The following is a 20,718-nucleotide window of genomic DNA, read 5'->3' on the forward strand; positions in this document are numbered from 1 at the left end:
TTATAACAGGAAGGTACAGTCATTTGTTTAAATGTGAATAATTTAAAGTGAAGAAACATGCTTAATAAAACATTAGGACTTCATTGGCTTAATTTAAGGTAGAGAAAATATTAAGACAATGTTTCATAGAAACAGGTATCTTCAAATATCTCCCATTTAAAAGAAAATGACTGTATGTTTCAGTATAAATATGGCACTGTGTCTACCAGCCACTGGGAGCACGATACCTGCTGTTTGTAAATGGGACACTTTGAAAAGAGAGAAATTTAAAAGGAAGAGATAACTAAGTCATTAAGTTAACTCTTCCTTTTAATTTTCTCTCATTTAAAAGCATTTAGAAAAATCATTGTGTTCTCATGCTCCAATATTGAGTTAAGAACGACTTTTATTTAAGAGTTAAATACCTCAGTAGCTCAATTATAAACCTCTGTGACCCACATGAGTCATAAATGTGACTGGAGCACTACTCATTATCAGGCTCTGCTATCTGCAGCCTGATAATAATGTAAAATAAACATAACCTTTCCTTAGTTTTCAAAGGAAAACACAACATTTATTGCAGTTTTAAGTTAAAAATGAACTTAAGACTGGGAGCTACTCTGAAGGTTTCTATGAGCTACTGGTAGCTCACTATCGACTGGTTGGAGACACCTGCTCTAGACAATCACACAAAGGGAGCTGAGGTGTGCCTTGCATATCCTGATGGGCCATCACCAGGCTGATGGGTCTTCCTGAGCTAGAGTGATGGGAGGAGCTGTCACTGACACCTGAATAGGGCTGTACTGTCCTCGCACAAAGCTGTCTCCACCCTCCGTAGTGTATCTGGAGCCAGGTCAGGGAAAGGCAAGGTCTTGCGCACTACAAAGACTTTCCTTTGAAGTTTGCATACTTCAAAAGGACAAAAGGACATGAGGAAGTTCTGGAAGTTGGTCCAGAAGGGAAGTTGCAAAAGGAGATGAGGAAGTTCTGGAAGTTGGTCCAGAAGGGAAGTTGTATGATTGCCCCACCAGCAAGATGCATGGTGTCAGAAACTGACTGGATGGCTTATTTAACTAATATTTACAAGCCAAGGGAGTCAGCGGTGAGAAAGTGCTGGCCCATTTTGGGGGTGTAAGTTTCGGAGTTGTTCTCCATCCAATCTATTGCCAAGTTGATAACCTCCCGAAATTTAACTAAGGCAGCTGGACCAGATAACTTGCCAGCAATTATAATTAGGTCAAACCCCCTGTGGTGGGCAGGATTATTTTCTAAAGCTTTTTTATACATAACCAGGACTGGGATAATTCCTCCAAGTTGGAAGGCCACCATAATCAAACCCATACACAAAAAAGGTGCTATGAATGACCCAGGTAATTATCGGCTGATAAGTTTTTGGATGTAGGTACAAAATTGTACTCTAAAGTAATATTAAGGGCTTTAAAGAACTGGATAGAGGGAAATGGAATTATTCCCATTGAGCAGAGAGGCTTTAAAGCTGGACATTCAACAATAGATGATTATTTCAGTTTAAATGTTTTGGGGCAGAAGGCAAAGGAAACAACTGGGAATTTATTGTGCTGTTTTGTTGATTTTAGTTCAGGTTCGATTTGGCTAGTATACTCTGGGATAAATTAAGACGTCAGGGTATTCCAAATTGCTTAATAGCAATTCTGCAGGAATTGCACACCAGGAACTGGGCCCAAGTGGAGCCTGATCTATATGGGGCCCTCTCGGCGAGACTACCCTTGGAAAATGGGTTAATGCTGGGCTGTGTCCTAGCTCCTACATTGTTTTCTTTGTTCTTAGCCAACCTTCTGGGAGAGTTGGCAGTGACTCATTCCTTTTCCCCGAAAATCGGGGCGGGGGGACATGTGTCGGGCTTATCTTTGCAGATGATTTGGCAATTCTGGACGTGATTCAAGTAGGCCTGCAGAGAAAGTTGACTAAATGTAATCATTATTGTGAGGCTAATAAATTGAAGATAAACATGGGAAAAACTAAAATAATCCCAAAAGTAAATCATATAAGTGGCTGTTAGGTAATAGTAGGGTAGAGGATGTGTCCTCTTATAAGTATCTGGGTATGACGTTTACCAGTCAGCTGAGTTGGACCTTGCATAAAGAATCGGTGGAGACTAGGGCACTAGCTACGATATGGGGACTTGTTAATTTTAAAAAGACTTATGGTGGTCCTTCCTGGACTCCCCTTTTGATAACTTACAACGCAATGGTCCCCACGCAATGCCTCTACGGGGCTGAGTTACTAGCCTTAAGTATGGAGGAAAGTTGGGAGAGGTGCGAAAGCAAATGTTTGAAAAAAATTGTTGGCCCATCCCAGGCGATAAGATTAGAAGGTAATTTGCAGGTCTGGAACTTCTTAGCCTATAAAACAACTTTGCAATTTTGGGACAAACTTTGGGACTCAAATACACAGAAGATTTCAGCCTTATGTGCTGTTGAAATTGGAAAGAGTGAATTACAGTGGGCAAAGATGGTAAAGAAAAGATTAGAAGCCATCGCAGGAACCCTAAAATTAGAATTAAAAATAGCTCAGGTGTCACAACTTTCTAAAGCAGAATTAAAAATAGCCTGTAAAAAAGAATCCAGGTTCGCTGATTTGAAGTATGTAAGGAATAGACCCTCCGCAAAATATATGGTAGATTCATGGGAAAATAGGAATGCATTTCCGTATTTAGCTGCACTTCCAGACGCCCTGCTACGTTTAGCACTATTAAAATTACAGGCAGCATTAAATTTGTGTTATTTAAGAGCTGAAAAATGTGAAGCTTTTTTAGACCAAGAGAATAACTGTACATGTGGATTACCCTTTCTAAATGTTAATGTCCGTATCTTCATTGATTGTCATCATTTTTATGGCCTTTGTTGCTTGATTTTAAAACCGCTTTTCAAAAGATATAACATAAATGGTCGCAATGATGCACTTGCACTTTTGTTAAAATAACATTTCTTGATGTGGCATGTGCACTGATAAAACATTTAAAAATATGTTTGGATTAGTGTCCCAATGTGTCCAGGTGGTAGGAGTAAGGAGACATTAAGCTTGAATAATGGTGAATTGGTATTTATCTGGTTGTATATAAATATAAAATGCTATTCGGTTTTAAAATTTATGTTTTAAAAGACAGTGTCTAAACAATAATAAAGTATGACCTATGACCTACTTCAAAAGCAGAAAGGGGTATAAGTATTGTACCTCTGACACCCCAAAATCAGAACACTTCTGGGCTGAGCACATTCTGCCAGGACGAAAAGCTGGATGCTGTAGGAGGGACTGTCACTCTGCCTGTCCCTTTGTTGTGCTGGCCTGTTGCTTGCTGCTCCTGTCCTGGAAGTGAAAAGACTGGACTTTGCTTTCTACATCTTGCTTCCAAGGTTCTCCAAGGGCTTGTGCCTGCTTGCCTCCTGTTAAGAAGTATCAGAGCCATCAAAGACTTCACCTTCCAGTGCCTGGGCTCTTCTGCTGAGAGTCCTGATTTACTAAGTGGTGCCAAATCCAGTTCCTGGGCCCTTGAACGTGTAAACTGGTGATCTGAAGGAGAAAATCACCTCATCGACTCCCAGCGCCTGTTTCCTCAACGGATCACTGACATAATTTCGATTACCAAAATATCCCCATACACTAATGTCAACACATAAATATCGATGTCAAAAATATCGACATCCTATCTTTATAATGTAAAGTACAAAAATATCGAAAAAATAATTTTGATCTAAAAAATATCGATGTACAAAATATCGTTTTTTTATATATATAAATTAAATTATAAAATTCACTTAAAAAAAATATTTAGATGTATTGTACATTTTAACACATAAATAAATGTAATTTAAAACATTTAAACATACATATATAAAATGTAATATATAACTGTATATTTACTTTAAAACAATTAATAAACTAATAATTTAAATTTATTTTAAAATGTTATAAATATATAAAAATGTACAAATAAATAAATATATATATATATATATATATATATATATCTCGGCTGAGATCGAAACGCGTCGTTTGTCTGCCAAATAAACCCACAATATTGAAGAATTCAAACTGGAGTGGCTCGTCCTTTCTGCAGCAATCGCAGGATTCCTTTGTGCATATATATATATATATATATATATATGTTTCCCAACAGAAGTCGTCTTGCACAATTACGAAGAAAACTCCAGCGGCACACCATAGGACGAGTCCAATAGAGGTTTTTATTGTCTCACAAACCAAACAGTACGACGCGTTTCGGCGAAGCCTTTGTCAAGTAAATGACCTGTGCCCAATTCCCCATAGAAATAGGGGTCATAGTTCATCAACAGAAAATAAATACTTCTGTTAGTACAAACACTTGGAGACGGACGCATTAGAGCGTAATACATCAGAGTATCTTAAGATTCATTGTTAAGTGTGTACAATTCATTATTACAAAACAATCAAAGCTATTTCTGTGATGCAATCCAAAATAATGAGTTTGAGAAAAGGCTGAAATTATATATCAAAATTGTATATAAATAAATAAATGGCGCACATAATTGGTGACATAATGATAGCATATGATTGCTCTATTGAAATTCACCATGCGCTGCCATATAGAAATATGCATTACAGTGACATTCCAAAAATGCATATTTCTATATGGCAGCGCATGGTGAATTTCAATAGAGCAATCATATGCTATCATTATGTCACCAATTATGTGCGCCATTTATTTATTTATATACAATTTTGATATATAATTTCAGCCTTTTCTCAAATTCATTATTTTGGATTGCATCACAGAAATAGCTTTGATTGTTTTGTAATAATGAATTGTACACACTTAGCAATGAATATTAAGATACTCTGATGTATTACGCTCTAATGCGTCCGTCTCCAAGTGTTTGTACTAACAGAAGTATTTAATTTCTGTTGATGAACTATGACCCCTATTTCTATGGGGAATTGGGCACAGGTCATTTACTTGACAAAGGCTTCGCCGAAACGCGTCGTACTGTTTGGTTTGTGAGACAATAAAAACCTTTATTGGACTCGTCCTATGGTGTGCCGCTGGAGTTTTCTTCGTAATTGTGCAAGACGACTTCTGTTGGGAAACATATTTAGCGGTGCTGTGACCGTTGCTGGCAGCGGCGTCGCAAGGAGGGTGAGCGGCTATTCACAGCGATCTCTGCAGACATATATATATATATATATACAATCACCTATAACATGACATCTAATTAAAAATATATATATTATTAAATAAAACATTTAAATATTTAATAATTTTTAAACTTAGCTTTTGCACTCCATTGAGCACAACAGTAGGGAAACTGTTGGATAGAGTAAGGGTAAAAATTGCTATTACCACTCCAGTGAGTGCAACAGTAGGGAAAGTGTTGGATTGCGTAGGGGTAAAAATGACTATTTCCACTCAAATTACTGCAACAGTAGGGAAAGTGTTGGTTAGCAGAGGGGTAAAAATTACTATTCCCACTCCAGTGAATGCAACAGTAGGGAAAGTGTTGGATAACAGATCAGTAAAAATCACTATTCCCACTCCAATGAGTGCAACAGTAGGGCAAGTGTTGGATAGCGGAGTGGTAAAAATTACTATTCCCACTCTAGTGAGTGCAACAGTAGGGAAAGTGTTCGATAGCGGAGGGGAAAAATGTACTATTCCCACTCCAGTGAATGCAACAGTAGGGAAAGTGTTGGATAGCTAGCAGATCAGTAAAAATTACTATTCCCACTCCAATGAGGGCAACAGTAGAGAAAATGTTGGATAGTGTAGGGGTAAAAATAACTATTCCCACTCCAGTTAGTGCAACTGTAGGGAAAGTGTTGGATAGCGGAGGGGTAAAAATTACTATTCCCACTCCAGCAAGTGCAACAGTAGGGGAAGTGTTGGATAGCAGAGAGGTAAAAAGTACTATTTCCACTCCAGTGAGTGCGACAATAGTGAAAGTGTTGGATAGCAGGCGTACCCCAATCCTCGCGTATGTATGGACCGTTCATACACGAGGATTGGGGTACACCTGGGGTACGGTGCGGACATACGCGGGAGGGGGGTACGGTGCGGACATACGCACCGTACATACGCACTGTTGGCCTATGTACGGTGTGTACCCCAACAGCGCGTATGTACGCACCGTACATATGCAATGTTGGGGTACGCACCATACATGATGACACGTACAATGTGGTTGATGGCGTGTATGTCGCGTACCGTGCCCCCTTTTCGTCGTGCATCGCAGCGTACTTAGCTTTTCCGGCACTTTTTGGCTCCCGTAAAAAAATAGCCGTGCGGAGTGCTGTAGTTACGAATCGTACTTGCTGGTCCATAAAACGCTGCCTGTCTCCGTGCGGACGTCGCGTACGCGCTGTCCAGGATCAGAATAGTAGGTATTTTTTAGCCGTACGGTGTTTTTTACGATTCGTACGGAAATGGTATTTCTGTACGAATCGTACTTGCTGGTTTGTAAGGTGGATTTCCCGGGTACGAGTCGTACAGAGTATACGCTCCGTATGACCATTCGTACCCGGGTTTTACAGGATCGGAATCGGCACCCAAATGTTACATAAAATTTATATTTTTTATTTCCTACCCTATAACAACCACACAATTCACAACACACATCTAAATTTCTAAAAATAAGTGCACCTCCATAATTAAGGTCATTAATTATCAAATAAACAAATGTTACTTAAAAAACAAATTAAACATATAAAAATTAATTTACTCACCAAACATTACCCCTATAAAAAATCCACACACAAAATAAAAGTAAACAATTACCATAAATATTTATCATTTAATGAATGAATAAAAATTAGCAACTAATTATTAATTAATAAAACCTAAAATACTTTCCACCCTGTATCCCAATAAACACCACAACACACACCTAAAAATCATTACACTAGTTCCATAACTGATTTTACATTATTACATTATTACCAATTAATGACAACTTATTAATTCATTGAAAAGAATGTACTTCCCACCCTTTACCACTATAAATCCCACAACTCAAATTAATTACACAATTGGCATATTTATTTTTTAATTAATTAATTACCATTAATTAACAATTAATAATTGATTAATTTGAAATAAATTACTTCCCACGCCATTCCCATATAAACCCCACTACCCATTGCTAAACAATTAATAAAAATTAACATAATTAATTAATTAATTATTATTACTTAATAAACAATTGATAAATAAGTATGAATAAATTAATTCTTACAATTAACACTATAAATTACAAAATAAGTAAATATTAATATATAACAATTATTACATTTATTTAAATTAAATTACTTCCCACCCCATTCCCCTAAAAACCCACAATGCTCTCCTACAAAAAAGATACAATTAACATGATTAGCAATTAATTAATAATATTTAACAACCAATTAATAATTAATTAATAATACATTAATACCCACAAATACAATACAATCTAAATTAAACAAATATTAATAAATAAAAAATATTATTATTTTTTATAATGATATTATGTCATACTCTATTCCCCTATAAGCCGACAACCCGCTCCCTGAAAAAAACCACAATTAACATAATCATCAATTAATTAATTAATAAAAATGAACAACCAATTAATAATTAATTAATTAATAATAGATTAATTTTCCCTATAAACCCACAACCGGCAACAGATCTAAAAAATGCCAAATGTAATTAACATAAAATGAATCACTAATAAAAATGTAACACATATATTGAAAAACAAAAGCAATACTTATACAAAAAATAGATCACATACTTTTAAAATACACACTAAAGTATATAACACTAATTTAAAACTCGAAATTTTAAACAACTATATTTTTGCAAACGATTTTACTAACTTTGATATTTAAAAAAACAATATTTCTTACCTTAAAGTTGATATTCTTGACCACGATATTCTTGCTGTCGATATTTCTGCATCACGATATTTCCAATTCATTATTTGTGTATGTCGATATTTAAAACTCGATATTCAGTCTGTGCACATTCCTCAACGCATCGCTGCACATGATCGATGCATCACCACTGTCTGCCCTGAAGCGTGGCTCCCGATCGGTGCACCGACCACGGCTTTCACCACAGGCCCCAAATCGCCATTGCAGGGCGTCACAATAAATGCCGGAGCATGAGTCCCGAGCACCAAGTCGCCGGCGTCCGCGGCACCCGCTCCAATTCAGCACCTGCTTGCGGCTGATAATCGATGCAGTGGTTGTCTCAAAGCTGTGAAATCGATGCAGTGCCTGCATCACTGCTGTCACATTGACACAGAGGGCATCATTAGAATGGCGGGTGGACAAACGTAAATAGGGACTGCCCCTCATAAGTGCGGCGGTCCAGTGGGGGTGATTAGGATTCGCCCGCCACAATGGCGGGCGCATCCTGCATTTTTAACATTGCAGCGCGCGGTGCTTTCAGCATCACCCGCCGCAATGCCAAAAATGCATGTTGTGCATTTGCATGCACAACGTGGCAGGCACCGCGTGGTGCCTGCCATGTTGTGAATGCAAATGCCCATGTGCCCCCCCACTCCCCCAACATCCTGGGGGCCCGCAACGGGCCCCCAACTTCAAAATCCGCATGCCTTTCCGCCGCCACGGAAAGGCTGCTTCCCGCCTGCATCTTGATATGGATGGCGGTGTCTAGCAGACGCCGCCACCATATTAAACCCTTTTCCGCCCGCTCGACTCATCGACCAGGCGGAAAAGCGGCGGATGGTCTTCCCGTCTGCCGCGGTACCCCCCGCCATACTGATATGGCGGGGGTAATGTGCATGCGGGTGGTGTTTTATGGCAGGCGGATCGCCACCGCCGTTTGGGCGGTGGCGATCCGCCCGCCATACTAATAGGCCCCAGAGTGTCTAGATTTTAGACGCATCGTCCTTTGATGCCCATTCTTCATCGACAGAGCACTGCAGTAAGGAACCAGGGCTGCGTTTCCAGAAACCGACGCATCACCCCTCTTCCAGTGAGGAACCAACGCATTACCTCCTCTGTCAGTGTGGAACCGACATATCACCTCCCCCATGTAGTAAGGAACTGATGCATCACTTTACTTTTACTGCGCCTCACCTTCCCAGCGCCTTGCACCATCTTTGATTTTTGATGCATCTGGGGTACTTTGTGCTAAAATGAATGCATCCATTGATTTCTATGCACTAAACTTGCTTAATCTTTATAAAGTGTTATTTTGACTTGTGTATGTTGGATTTTTGATATTTCTGTCTTGTTTTTCTAAACTGGTGAGAACTCCTTTTGTAGTGTTTTCACAGTGTTACTGTGTGTATGTACAAATGCTTTACACATTGCCTCTGAGATAAGCCTGGCTGCTCGTGCCAAAGCTACCAAGGGGGTGAGCAGAGGTTATCTTGGCTGTGTGACTCCCTTACTCTGGCTAGAGTAAGTGTCCCTACTTGGACAGTGTACAAACCACTGCCGGGACACCTCATTTCTAACAATGGTCGACTCTATCTCCATTAAATTCTTACCCTCTTTCTTGATGCTGATGAAGCGGGCTCCAGCTTTCTTCAAATGTAATAAAAACATTGGTTTTCTCAAAACAGGTCATTTATTTGCTTCTTTGCTACAACGTAGCTCATACATTAGGATTATACCATGCTATACAGAAAAAACTGGATTAAGAATAGGTGCATACAATAGAATACTATGCTATGAGGTGCAAAAACACTGGACAACAGCAATTATTGCAGATCTATAGAGCTATTGCATAAACATTTGGTTAGACAAGTTTGTTTGAGCTTTTAATAAAGGATCATATGCTTTAAAAGTGAGTTTCATACAGTACTTCTCAGTACCAAGACCACTTTGATGTAATGTAGGTAAAGGAGCCACTGATATTAAGATTATGCTGGAAGACAAGCGAGTTAGAGTAATGTTGAGTGAGATTGAGTTTGGTTTTTGATGCTGTTTGCCATATATAGTTGATGTAAGAAGGATGATATTTTACAAAAGGAAGATTTTCACCAAAGTTTGGAATGTAAGAAGGTCTACATTTTGGTTGATTCATAAGGAGGAGGGCTATCGAAAGGGGCCCTGGGCATGGACTAAGATAACCAACCATCCTCACAATAACAATTGAACAATCTGTCAGAATGTAATGTGTTCTAATATCATTGTCCTGAACTTTATACTAAACTGGAAGTAGATGAAAAACACTGCCATACTTGATAAAACTACTGCAATATCCCATGCTATTCCCTTTCTGTTTTAGAATCTATACTTATATTATTAAATTAGACAGTTTGCCTTAGGTTCCGTTGAGCACTAGTGACACCACCTTTGGCCAATCTCATTATTTTATTTTATTTGTCTGTATTACAGCTTAAAGCATTCTTCATGGACACCAATAACTTGGAACTTATGGGAAGGCTGGACCTGAAAGAAGATGTGAAGGAACTCTTTGCAAGCGTGATAGTGTCAAATGATACATCCATGACCATTACCCTGAACAGGTAGCTTTCAATATCAAGATTTACTAATTGCTAAGTAGTAAGATTTTCTCGAAATTATTAGCATTGGCAAAATGTTATTTTGCTGACAATGTTGAGGATTGTTCCATACCTTATTGTGACGTACCTGAGGGATCTGGCCAATGGTTGAAAAAATAATATTAAATTTTACTCTTCATATGACTATCAGATGCATGTATTAGAAGCTGCAACTGTCTGCATTCGGTCTGACTATCTCACAGATACATACACACACACATACATACTTGCACATCATTCACTTTGTTTGACCCGAGAGGCTCTCTTAAGGCAGACTCTTCACAGACCCTTCTATGTCTTATTTTTTCGGTGCTGTGCAGAAAATTGAAAAGCTAGCAGGAGGATGACTACTGTCAACATTAAGGGGCCGATTCCGATCCTGGAAAAACCGGGTACGATTCGTCGGACGGAGCGTTTTCTCCGTCCGACTCGTACCCGGGAAAAATACCTTACAAACATGCAAGTACAATTTGTACGGAAACACCATTTCCGTACGAATCGCAAAAACCACCGACCGACAATTACCCACACATACCCACAATTCCGATCCGGGACACCGCGGACGTGACGTACGGACGGAGTCAGACAGCGTTTCACGAACCAGCAAGTACGATCCGTGCCCACGTCACTCCGCACGGATAATATTTTACGGCAGCCAAAAACTGCCGGGAAATCAGGACGAAGCGCAGATGGAGCACCTGTACGCGCCGTACCCCCAGCCCCCCGTAGGTACGCGCCGTACCCCCAGTCCCCCCGTAGGTACGGAGCGTACACCCACCCCCCACTATGGACGGTGCGTACCCCCACCCCCGTAGCATAGCGCTGGGGGTCCGCACGGTACCTACGGGGGTGGGGGTATGCTCCATACCTACGGGGGTGGGGGTACGCACCGTCCATAGTGGGGGTGGAGGTACGCTCCGTACCTACGGGGGTGGGGGTACGCTCCATACCTACGGGGGTGTGGGTACGCTCTGTACATAGTGGGGGTACGCTCCATACCTATGGGGGGCTGGGGGTACGGCGCGTACAGACGGGGGCTGGGGGTACGGCGCATACAGACGGGGGCTGGGGGTACGGCGCGTACAGACGGGGGGCTGGTGGTACGGCGCGTACAGACGGGGGGCTGGGGGTACGGCGCGTACTTGGGGGGGTGGGCTGGGGGGATGTTCGGCGCGTATGCGGGCACAAGTTTGGACATCTCCATGGTTGCTATGGGAGTTCGCTCCGTACGGTGTTTTTTCCATACGGTTGCGCATTCGGACGGACGGGGCGGATTGTACTTGCGCGCTCGGACTTCAGTTTACCGATTCGTACGTAAAATTGTCCGGGGACGTGTCGGACACTTTTTCCGACCCGAGGACGTGTCAGGGAATTTTCCCAATGCGAATCGTATGGATTTTTTTACATACGAATCGTACTTGCCAGTTTGTACGGATACGATTCGTACGGGGAATATTTTTGCCGGATCGGAATTGGCACCCTAATCTACTGAATAGGAAATGCAATACATAGGATAGTATAACATACGTGGTTAGCCAAAACAAACGTTTAGATTATTAATGACCTAGCTTCACTAAGCAAGCTATATCTTCATTATGCTTCAGAATATCGACATCACCACTAACTGCATTGCATGGATTAGTGCATATTAAACAATAACAGTGGTAAAAAAAAAAAGGTATTATACACAATGCGAATCCAAATCCCTAGGACAATATTTGGATAGTAAATGTTCTCTACACCCGCCTTTTCTCTCTGCCAAATGCTTCTGCGGACACATATTAATTATAAGAAATCCAGTGGTAATGATTTAACATATACTTTTGAGCTACTGGAACTACGTCCTTAGAGCAGAACTAGGAAAGTTCATCATGGTAATTATGGCACTCTTAGCTCTTGTTCCCACTCCTCCACAAAGAGTTGTCAGTTGACTGCACCGCAGTAAGGACCTGATATGTCTTCATAAAAAGATTCTATTACTTGGTGCCAACCGTGTAGTCATTTTCTCTTGCAACAATGCCTAGAGTTGCCCTTGCTGGCACCACTTACATAGCCACAATAATTGTTTCCGCGAAATCTACAACTTCATAACATAGTTTCCCATGAACCAAGTTTTCAAGTTCAGCTAGAACGGAAGGAGAATAATTCCCTTTTGCTAAAACAGTACGTCTAGGTCTATATTTGCAAAGAGCTCAAAAGGGCTATAAGGAGTATTGCCAATTTGTTAGAAATTCTAAACTTCCAGAAAATCCTATTGAGTTAGAGAGCTGGAGGAGAAGCACACAAAGGAATGTCTACACAAGGTTTAATACAAAAGGATCTTTTCCTACTCCCAGATGTTTGGTAAACTCCAGGAGCTGGTGATAGATGTCTGGTGCAAAACGATATGTAATGTATGAGGAAATTGATTTATTGAATCACTTGTAATTTATCAGGAGGATATTATAATCTGCTTAGAGTGTCCACCAGGGTGGAATGTCATTAGAAAGATGTTGTTTCGAGGGCATCAAGTTCCACACCTGAACTGCTAACTGGCAAAGGAAATGACATCATATCCCTCCTTTCTTGGTCAAATAGAACATGGCTGCTGCGTTGTCATCATGTGGGGGCATATTTTCTATGAAGACGCCAAAGGAATGATTCCAACTTCAGATGGTTTATAGTGAGTCTAAAACATTTGTCAGGTCACAGATTGTGGTTTTGCAGATCCTGAAAGTAAGCTCCCCAATGACACAAAGAATTTAGTTATCACTTTTGTCTGAAAATGTGGTAGTTAATAGGCCTGTCAATGAAGAAGGCTGAATTCCCAAAATCACCAATACATTCACAAAAAAATCTCATGGGCAGGAGACCCTAAAGCGATGTTAAGCAAAAAGAAAAAAGAGTTTAAAAAAACAAATTGTTAAAATCAAAGTAGCTGAAAGGCAAATCCTACTATACACTGATGTCTGGTCACACAGTGGAAAATGAACAGAGGGGTAAGTGGCACTGAATTGCATTGTGGGACGATGAATTAGCCTGGCTGTCGTAAAGAGGAATATTTCGGTTTATTTTCTTAGAGTTTCTTACCCATCTGTTTGCAAAACAAATCTAACATTTTAAGTTTCATAATAGAGAAGTGGGATTGCAACGGAATAATGTAACTTTCTCGCTAGGGGCATCTTCGTTGCTATTCATGAGCCTCTCATGCTGCAGGAAGGCATATGGAACTGCCAGGAAATCAAGGAAGATGAAGAAAGCAAAGCGGATACTACTGACTGAAAGGTCAGAGAGAAGCGCACCTCATTTGAGCATGCGCCATCATGTCATTGTCACAACCCGTATGGACACGTGTACAAATGGCAGCTTTAAAAATCTCACCAGCTGATGATCTAATGAGAAGAACAGCTATGGCAGCGTTGCTTCTAAGACAATAAGCTAGAGGTCTGAGTGGAGATCCATGTCAATAACAATTGAAAACTAATCCACAGAATGATCAGCAGACCTCCTTTTCAAAGATGTTTATGAGGTTCTTCGATCCTACCTCTGGAAGGAAGATCTGCCATAAGCTCTACAGATTCCCTGAGTAACAGATCATATCTCCGTACAAGTGTAAGAACTGACGTTTAGTCTCATGATAGTGGGGGAAGCGCCACACATTTTTCTTCTGGTTGCCTCAATGCAACAGCTTTCTTAAAATTAACAGGAACTTTGGATAAGTGAGAAGAGAAACTCTTCCTAACTGTCACACAATATCAAATAGCAAATCAGACAAGGACCAGCTCCCGAAAAAGAGGACTTTATTAGGCGTTCTATATTTCCTCTCATGCCTTGTTGTCATGCTAAAGCAGTGGCTGAACGCTTTGCACAGTAGGCTATTGAAGACCATGACCAAAGGCACAAAAGGGTGTCAAGGGCCTTTAGTATTTACAAGTTCATTGACTCCGCATTGACCTTCCCACTGGCATTGTTATAACCTTGTGATATCTGTGAAATTAATTCAATCACCAAATAAAGAGCTTTTAATTGAAGAAAAATGGAGGAGAGTGTAGCATTTTGACATATCCGGGCTTGCGCAGTGCTCCCTTGGTAAAAGTGTTTTGCGACCTTGGAGAAGTTTGGCCACTCCTGTACAATGTGTTCCTTCTTCATTGCTAGACCTCCTTGCTTCTAGTCTGAGCTGGTGACTTAGTTGAGCTGGGGCTTTAAGGGGCAAAGGTCAAGAGGCAGCTGGAACTCGACACAATGTAACCTCCTGCTCTAGGAGCATCATGATTCGTTAAAATCATGAGGATGGTCGGAGAGGACAAGAGCTTCAGTCGCCATACGCTGCGTCTCTGAAAGAATCCTTGATGCTGACGCCGTTTGGGCACATCTGCCTAGACGTCTCAGTGCATCTATGTCTCAGAATCAAGAGGGCACTGGAAGTGGTAATGCTATGTACTCTCTGAGGGAGTCTTCTGAGGGAACCTTCCCTGCTATGGAGAAAGTCTCAGCCAATTCCCGTGAAGGAGGGGATTTTTCCTTGACCTTTTCTTAACTGGGATCCAAAGTTCTGGGGACCAGAAAGACCTCCTCGAAATTATATGTTATTTACATTCCCTCTTTAGGTCTACTAGATTACATGTTTTATCAAGTAAGTTTTCTACGGTGTCACTGTGCGAAGACAAACATTTTTAAATGTGTGGCTTTCATCAGTGGCTATTATTCTATCGCAGGAGCTGCATTTGACTATAAATAACAATTGGCGACTGGAAAAAAAGGAGGAACAACAACTGTGAAGAAAACAAATGAAAATAGTCTTTACCATGGCCCAAAAAATCCAAAACTGAGTTTCAGAAGTGCTAAGTCTTTGTTGGCGGTCTAGTTTAGCGACATCATCGGTAAAATAACAACTACCTGAGGGGTTACATACTGGAACAGAGCACTGTGGATTCCAGAAGATCCTGGCTGCCTGAAAGTGGAACTTTCATTTTCATTCGGCTTCGTGCGTATTTTCTTTTTCGAAGTGTAGCTTGAAAAACGAAGGAAACTACAAAGTGGTTCGTTTAAAATTCCTTTCAAATTTATGATTGCATATTTAAAACGAGAGAAATTAAATCCAGATCTGCAATGTATTTGGTTTTTGGAAAGCGCTCGCTTTAGTACGCCTAGACCACGAGTTTAGTTACAGGTTTTAAGTGCATCTGAATTGTGGAACTTTACAAAAATATTGATCGTACCCCTATTTTCATAAGCAGCATATTTTATAAGCAGCAAGAGAGACGATACAACGCTGACACGTAGGAGAACCCTTGATACGTTTGGAGTGGTGGCCTTACTGTTAGAGTCTGCATCCAAATCTCAGTTCATTAAAGACAGCCTGTGCATTCAAAAATAAGACGGGCCTGGCATGCAAATGACATCTCCCTCAAATGCCTGTGTGTGATCAGACGATGGCGGCCACACTTGTCCAGCTCCACATTAATCATCTGCCTGGGGAGCACAGGGACAAAGCGCAAAGAACGTGCTTATGCAAGAGCGTTTTCTAGCCACTACTGCTCATATGTGGGTTTTGTTAAAACCCAGAAAAGAGGGGCACATCAATCGAAAATGCAGCAGGTGCAGTGGCACCAGGCCTCGGGTGTCAGAGGGCCAAATGTACGCTAATTACGGCTGTCTTTTAATACCGAACCTAGGGGAGGAGGGTGCATTTTTCTGTCAGGAATTAGGGCCTCTTACGCTGCTAACATAACAAATCTCGAAACATATATGTTTGTAACACAATATTCGAACACTGGACGCCCTCCATTCCATTCCTGGCACGTGACAAATACAAATGGTGCTACATTGGAGCTGCCATCTTTCTATATGAGGGCAGTAAACTAAAACCTGATTGTAATTAAAGGTACTTCAAGTGAGGACACAGTGGGGTCTGTAAGAAAAGGCTCTCTATATTGACTGCAAATAATGCTGTGGTTTGTCAGGCACAGTGGTTATACGGTGCACAGAGAACTAACACAGCATAGGAAGTAAGAGTGTGTCAACTTATTCATGTATTTGTGGGAAGGGGAAGAACAGAGTATTACGGAATACATTAATTACACTGTATTAGACCTGGCATCCTTGGCATGGTTTTCCCTGTCTTTTTGCAGCTATCTCCTGTATTTTTGACTGTGTGCTGTAATTCGTTCTTGCTGGTTTTACAACTCTGGGCAACTTAGCTCTGCTGATCAGTGCTAAAGTACAAGTGCTCTGTGTGTAAACTATGATTATAATTGGTTATCCATGATTGGTATATTTGATTTACTGGTAGGTCCCCAGTAAAGTGCACTGTGTGTATCCAAGGCCTGTAAATCAAATGCTACTAGGGGCCTGCAGCACTGATTGTGCACCCACATCGGTAGCCTTGTAACCATGTCTCATGCCTGCCACTGCAGTTTTAAACTGCCATGTCGACCTGGCAAGTGCACATACTTGCCAGGCTCAAACCTCCATTTTTTCTACATGTAAGACACTCCTACGGTAGGCCCAGGGTAGCCCCATGGGCAGGGTGCAGTGTATGTGAAAGATAGGACATGTACTGGTGTGTTTTGCATGTCCTGATAGTGAACTATTGCTAATTTCGTTTTTCACTATTGCACTGCCTATCTCTCCCATATATTATCATTGGAGCTGCCTTGTAACACTTTAGAAGTGTAACTTTCAATTGGGAAAAGATACAGATTTGGAGTTTAGGTTTCCTGAACTCAGAATTTAAAAAAACACCTTTTAGTGAAGTTGGTTCTTAAATTGTGTTTGAAAATGCCACTTTTAGAATGGGGGCATTCTCTTACTTTACTATTCTGTGTCTCTGCCTGATGTGGAATCAACTTCTGGGCTGTTTGTGCATTCACTCTAGACAGTCACACAAAGGGAGCTGAGGTGTGCCCTGCATATGATGATGGCCCATCACCAAGCTGATGGGTCTTCCAGAGCTAGAGTGGTGGGAGGAGTTTTCACTGACACCTGAATTGGGATGCGCCTGTCCTCTCACAATGCTGTCTGCACCTCCCCGCAGTGTGTCTGGATAAAAGACAGGATCTTGTAAACAACAAAGACTTCTCTTTGAAGTATGCCTACTTCAAAGTTCAAAAGGGGTATATGTATTGGACCTGTGACCCCACATTTTTAGAATGCTTCTGGACTGAGGACTCTGCCAAGAAGAATGTCTGAAGAGCTGTCAGGAAGAGTACTGTCCGTTTGCCGTGGTGCTTTCCTGGGTTGGCCTGCAGTTGCTGCTTCTGTCTGTGGGCAGTGAAAGAATTGGACTTTGCTTTCTGGAATCCTGCTTCCCAAAGTTCTCTAAGGGCTTGTGTGTGCTTGCCTCTTGTTGGAAGCCTCAGGACCATCAAATACTTCATCTGCAGCACCACTGAACTCCTTTGGTGGGAGTTCTGACCTGCCAAGTGGTACCAATTCCAGTTCTTGGCCCTTGGAGGTGGTTGTTCTGCGTCAAGAGAAGAAAATCCACGCATTGCTCTTCAGTATTGTTTTTCCCACCCCAAGCTTGCTGTGCGGCCAAAGAATTGACACAGCGTCTGTTCGCGGCTGGAATAACTGCTGCAGCCCAAGTTCAGAACCCTGTGTCTCCGACGTCTGAGACCACACTCCGACTTCGACGCAGGCCCTACTGTGCGGCTGAAGGAATCGACTGCTGCTGTGGAAATTGACCTGATTTGCCACTACATCGACCCAGCGTGCCTGGATTTTCCCATGCATCACACCTGTGTGCCAAGTCTTTGTCAGTGGCGGCCCTCAGTAAGGAACCAAGTCAGCGCATCTGAAATTCGAGGCATCGCTTCCCCTCGCAGTAAGAATTTGATGCAGCAAGGAAGAACTAATGCCTCCACTTTCCTGAGACTAAGGAACCTACACCTCACTGTTTTTTTCCAACAAATCCTCCATATGCAGCTTTTGTTTGTTCTGGACTTTGATGCATCAAAGGTACTTTGTGCTAAAATCAACGCATCCATAGAGTTCTAAGGATAAACTTGCTTAAACCTTTAAAAAGTGATATCTTGAGTTCTGTATGTTGAATTTTTGTCATTTTGGTCTTGTTTCGTTTAGAATTTTATGTTTTTCTAAACTGGTGTTGTGTCCATTTGTAGTGTTTCACTGTGTTTGGTACGGTAAACAACGTTTACCACAAATCTTTTTCCCCGCAGGGAATCACAACGTGGTCGTTACAATGACCGCGTTGTGATTCCGCATACCATTACTCCGCAAGTCGGAACAACGACTTGCGGACGGCGGGGGAGGTGTTGTATTTCAAATCCAACACCTTCCCTATTGTCTGCACAGACTGGAGTTGGAATAGTAAATTATACTATTCCAACATCCTGCGCCCCCCCCCCCCTCTGCAAGTCGTTGTTCCGGCTTGCGGAGCAATGGTATGCGGAATCACAATGCGGTCGTTGTAACGACCGCGTTGTGATTCCCTACGGGGAAAAAGACTGCGGGATAACAACATACATTCATTTGGTACAAATGCTTTACATATTCCCTCTGAAATAGGCCTGACTGCTCGTGCCAAGCTACCAAGGGGGTGAGCAGGGGTAACTCTCTTACCCTGACTAGAAAGAAGGGTCTCTACCAGAGACCCCCATTTCAAACACACTGTTAAACAGACTTTGCAACGAGAGAGGCAACTATTGAGTGCGCAAGGATGACTTTTGGTTGGAAATGCACCTGATACTAATTTGTCAAATTATTTTATTATCTTTGTAAGGGATAATTAAATACAAACAAAAGTTTTTTTTAAAGTTTGTTTTTAATCGCAGATCTAGCTAACCATTTCTTTCAATTCTCCACAGCCTCCCTCTAAGTCTAATATGCAACATGATTGGTCAGCCAAACATCGAACTCAACGAGACAAGTCAAACTCCGGTGATTCTCCAAACTCTAAACACATGTGTTAGTAATTCGACAACTCGAAAGCCAGAAGTGAGTGTCTTCTTATTTCCTTCTTAGCAGCTGCACATGCATCTTTCACTCTTAAAGCTGCAATGAACATGTTTGTAGTCTCTGAGGCCTCCTGACATTACCAAAGATAGATCTCCCAATGCCCAATTCATTGCATGGCCTTCTCTCCTGATCCATGGCCCAACACTTTTTTCTTGCTATTCCAAAAAGTGCCTCGAAATCGTATTTCTTATTGTAAATTGTTTTTATATAGCTCTTAAGAAGTCGTTGAAGAGCTTTACAGAGGAGCACACTACTCAGGAACACAAGATTAGAGATCAGTGGGTAGTAGATTAGTAATATGCGCTTGATTTTCCTTGTAAAATCAGTTGGGTTAAGTTTGTGCTCTTGGGATTTCAAGAATCAAAATTTCCACTGCTTTTATGCTGGAGGGTTTTGATGAGAAAGGAGGCGTTTGGATCACATTTGTGTAGGTAAGATGAGATCCAGGTTAAAGCGGTACCCTCTATGCCGGCTTCTTTTTGCACTCATAATTCCATGCATCTGAAGAAATGTGGTCAGCAGGGGAGCAGAAATACTTCGTTTGTTGTAATAAAGTGGGCTCTTTAATAGCCCTGTATATCATTTAACAAGTTCAAAAAGCACAATATGTGCATTGTCACATTGCAGATATCTAACGAATTTGCTGAAATCAGTTTAGAACACACTTTCCTGCAACTGACGATTTCGAAACCTGTGTGTATGCAAGGTGCATCACCTAAAGGCACCTACCATAATGACACTTAAGTTGCAGCAGAAAGCCCTTCCATCACAAGTATGCTGAAAAAATGCAGACTGAGACAGCAAACAGCATTTGGTGTCACTAGGCATTATGTTACTCATTTATATCTGAAGTCACTCAAACAAGTACTGCTAAAGCCATTATGTCTGGCCTTGACTGCAGAGCTTTTGGCTTTGCCAGTGCTTGTTCTCACTTTATTATTAGCTTATCATGTCAAAAAATCAACACATCGCAGAACTTTGAATGGTAAACTGGAGAGTATCCATAACAAAAAAACATTCCAAGGTGGATCCTGTGTGTGTGCGCGTGCATGCGGATGCACGAGCGTTCATCCTGGAATTTGAAGATGTCTGCCAATGCATGCAGGCGGTCATCTTAAAATGTTTTTCGTCATAAAGTCTAACAAAAACCAGTCCAAGATGGCTGTGCATGCACATGTTTATGCGCCCACAATTGAGTGATCTTTGAACACTTTTTTTAATAATAAACAATGGAAATTCA

At 41.2% G+C, this 20,718-nt stretch overlaps 1 protein-coding gene across 1 annotated transcript in view; it reads left to right on the forward strand.

The window, feature by feature from the left end:
• The window catches only part of LOC146796679 (uncharacterized), a 482,771-nt gene that overhangs the window by 319,331 nt on the left and 142,722 nt on the right, over window positions 1-20,718 (forward strand). The window contains exons 99-100 of the mRNA XM_085631367.1: window positions 10,348-10,478; window positions 19,328-19,457. Coding sequence (XP_085487493.1) covers window positions 10,348-10,478; window positions 19,328-19,457 — 261 coding nt within the window. The remainder of the gene's footprint in view (window positions 1-10,347; window positions 10,479-19,327; window positions 19,458-20,718) is intronic.

The sequence above is a fragment of the Triturus cristatus genome, chromosome 10, assembly GCF_964204655.1.
Source record: "Triturus cristatus chromosome 10, aTriCri1.1, whole genome shotgun sequence".
Taxonomy (NCBI): Eukaryota; Metazoa; Chordata; class Amphibia; order Caudata; family Salamandridae; genus Triturus; species Triturus cristatus.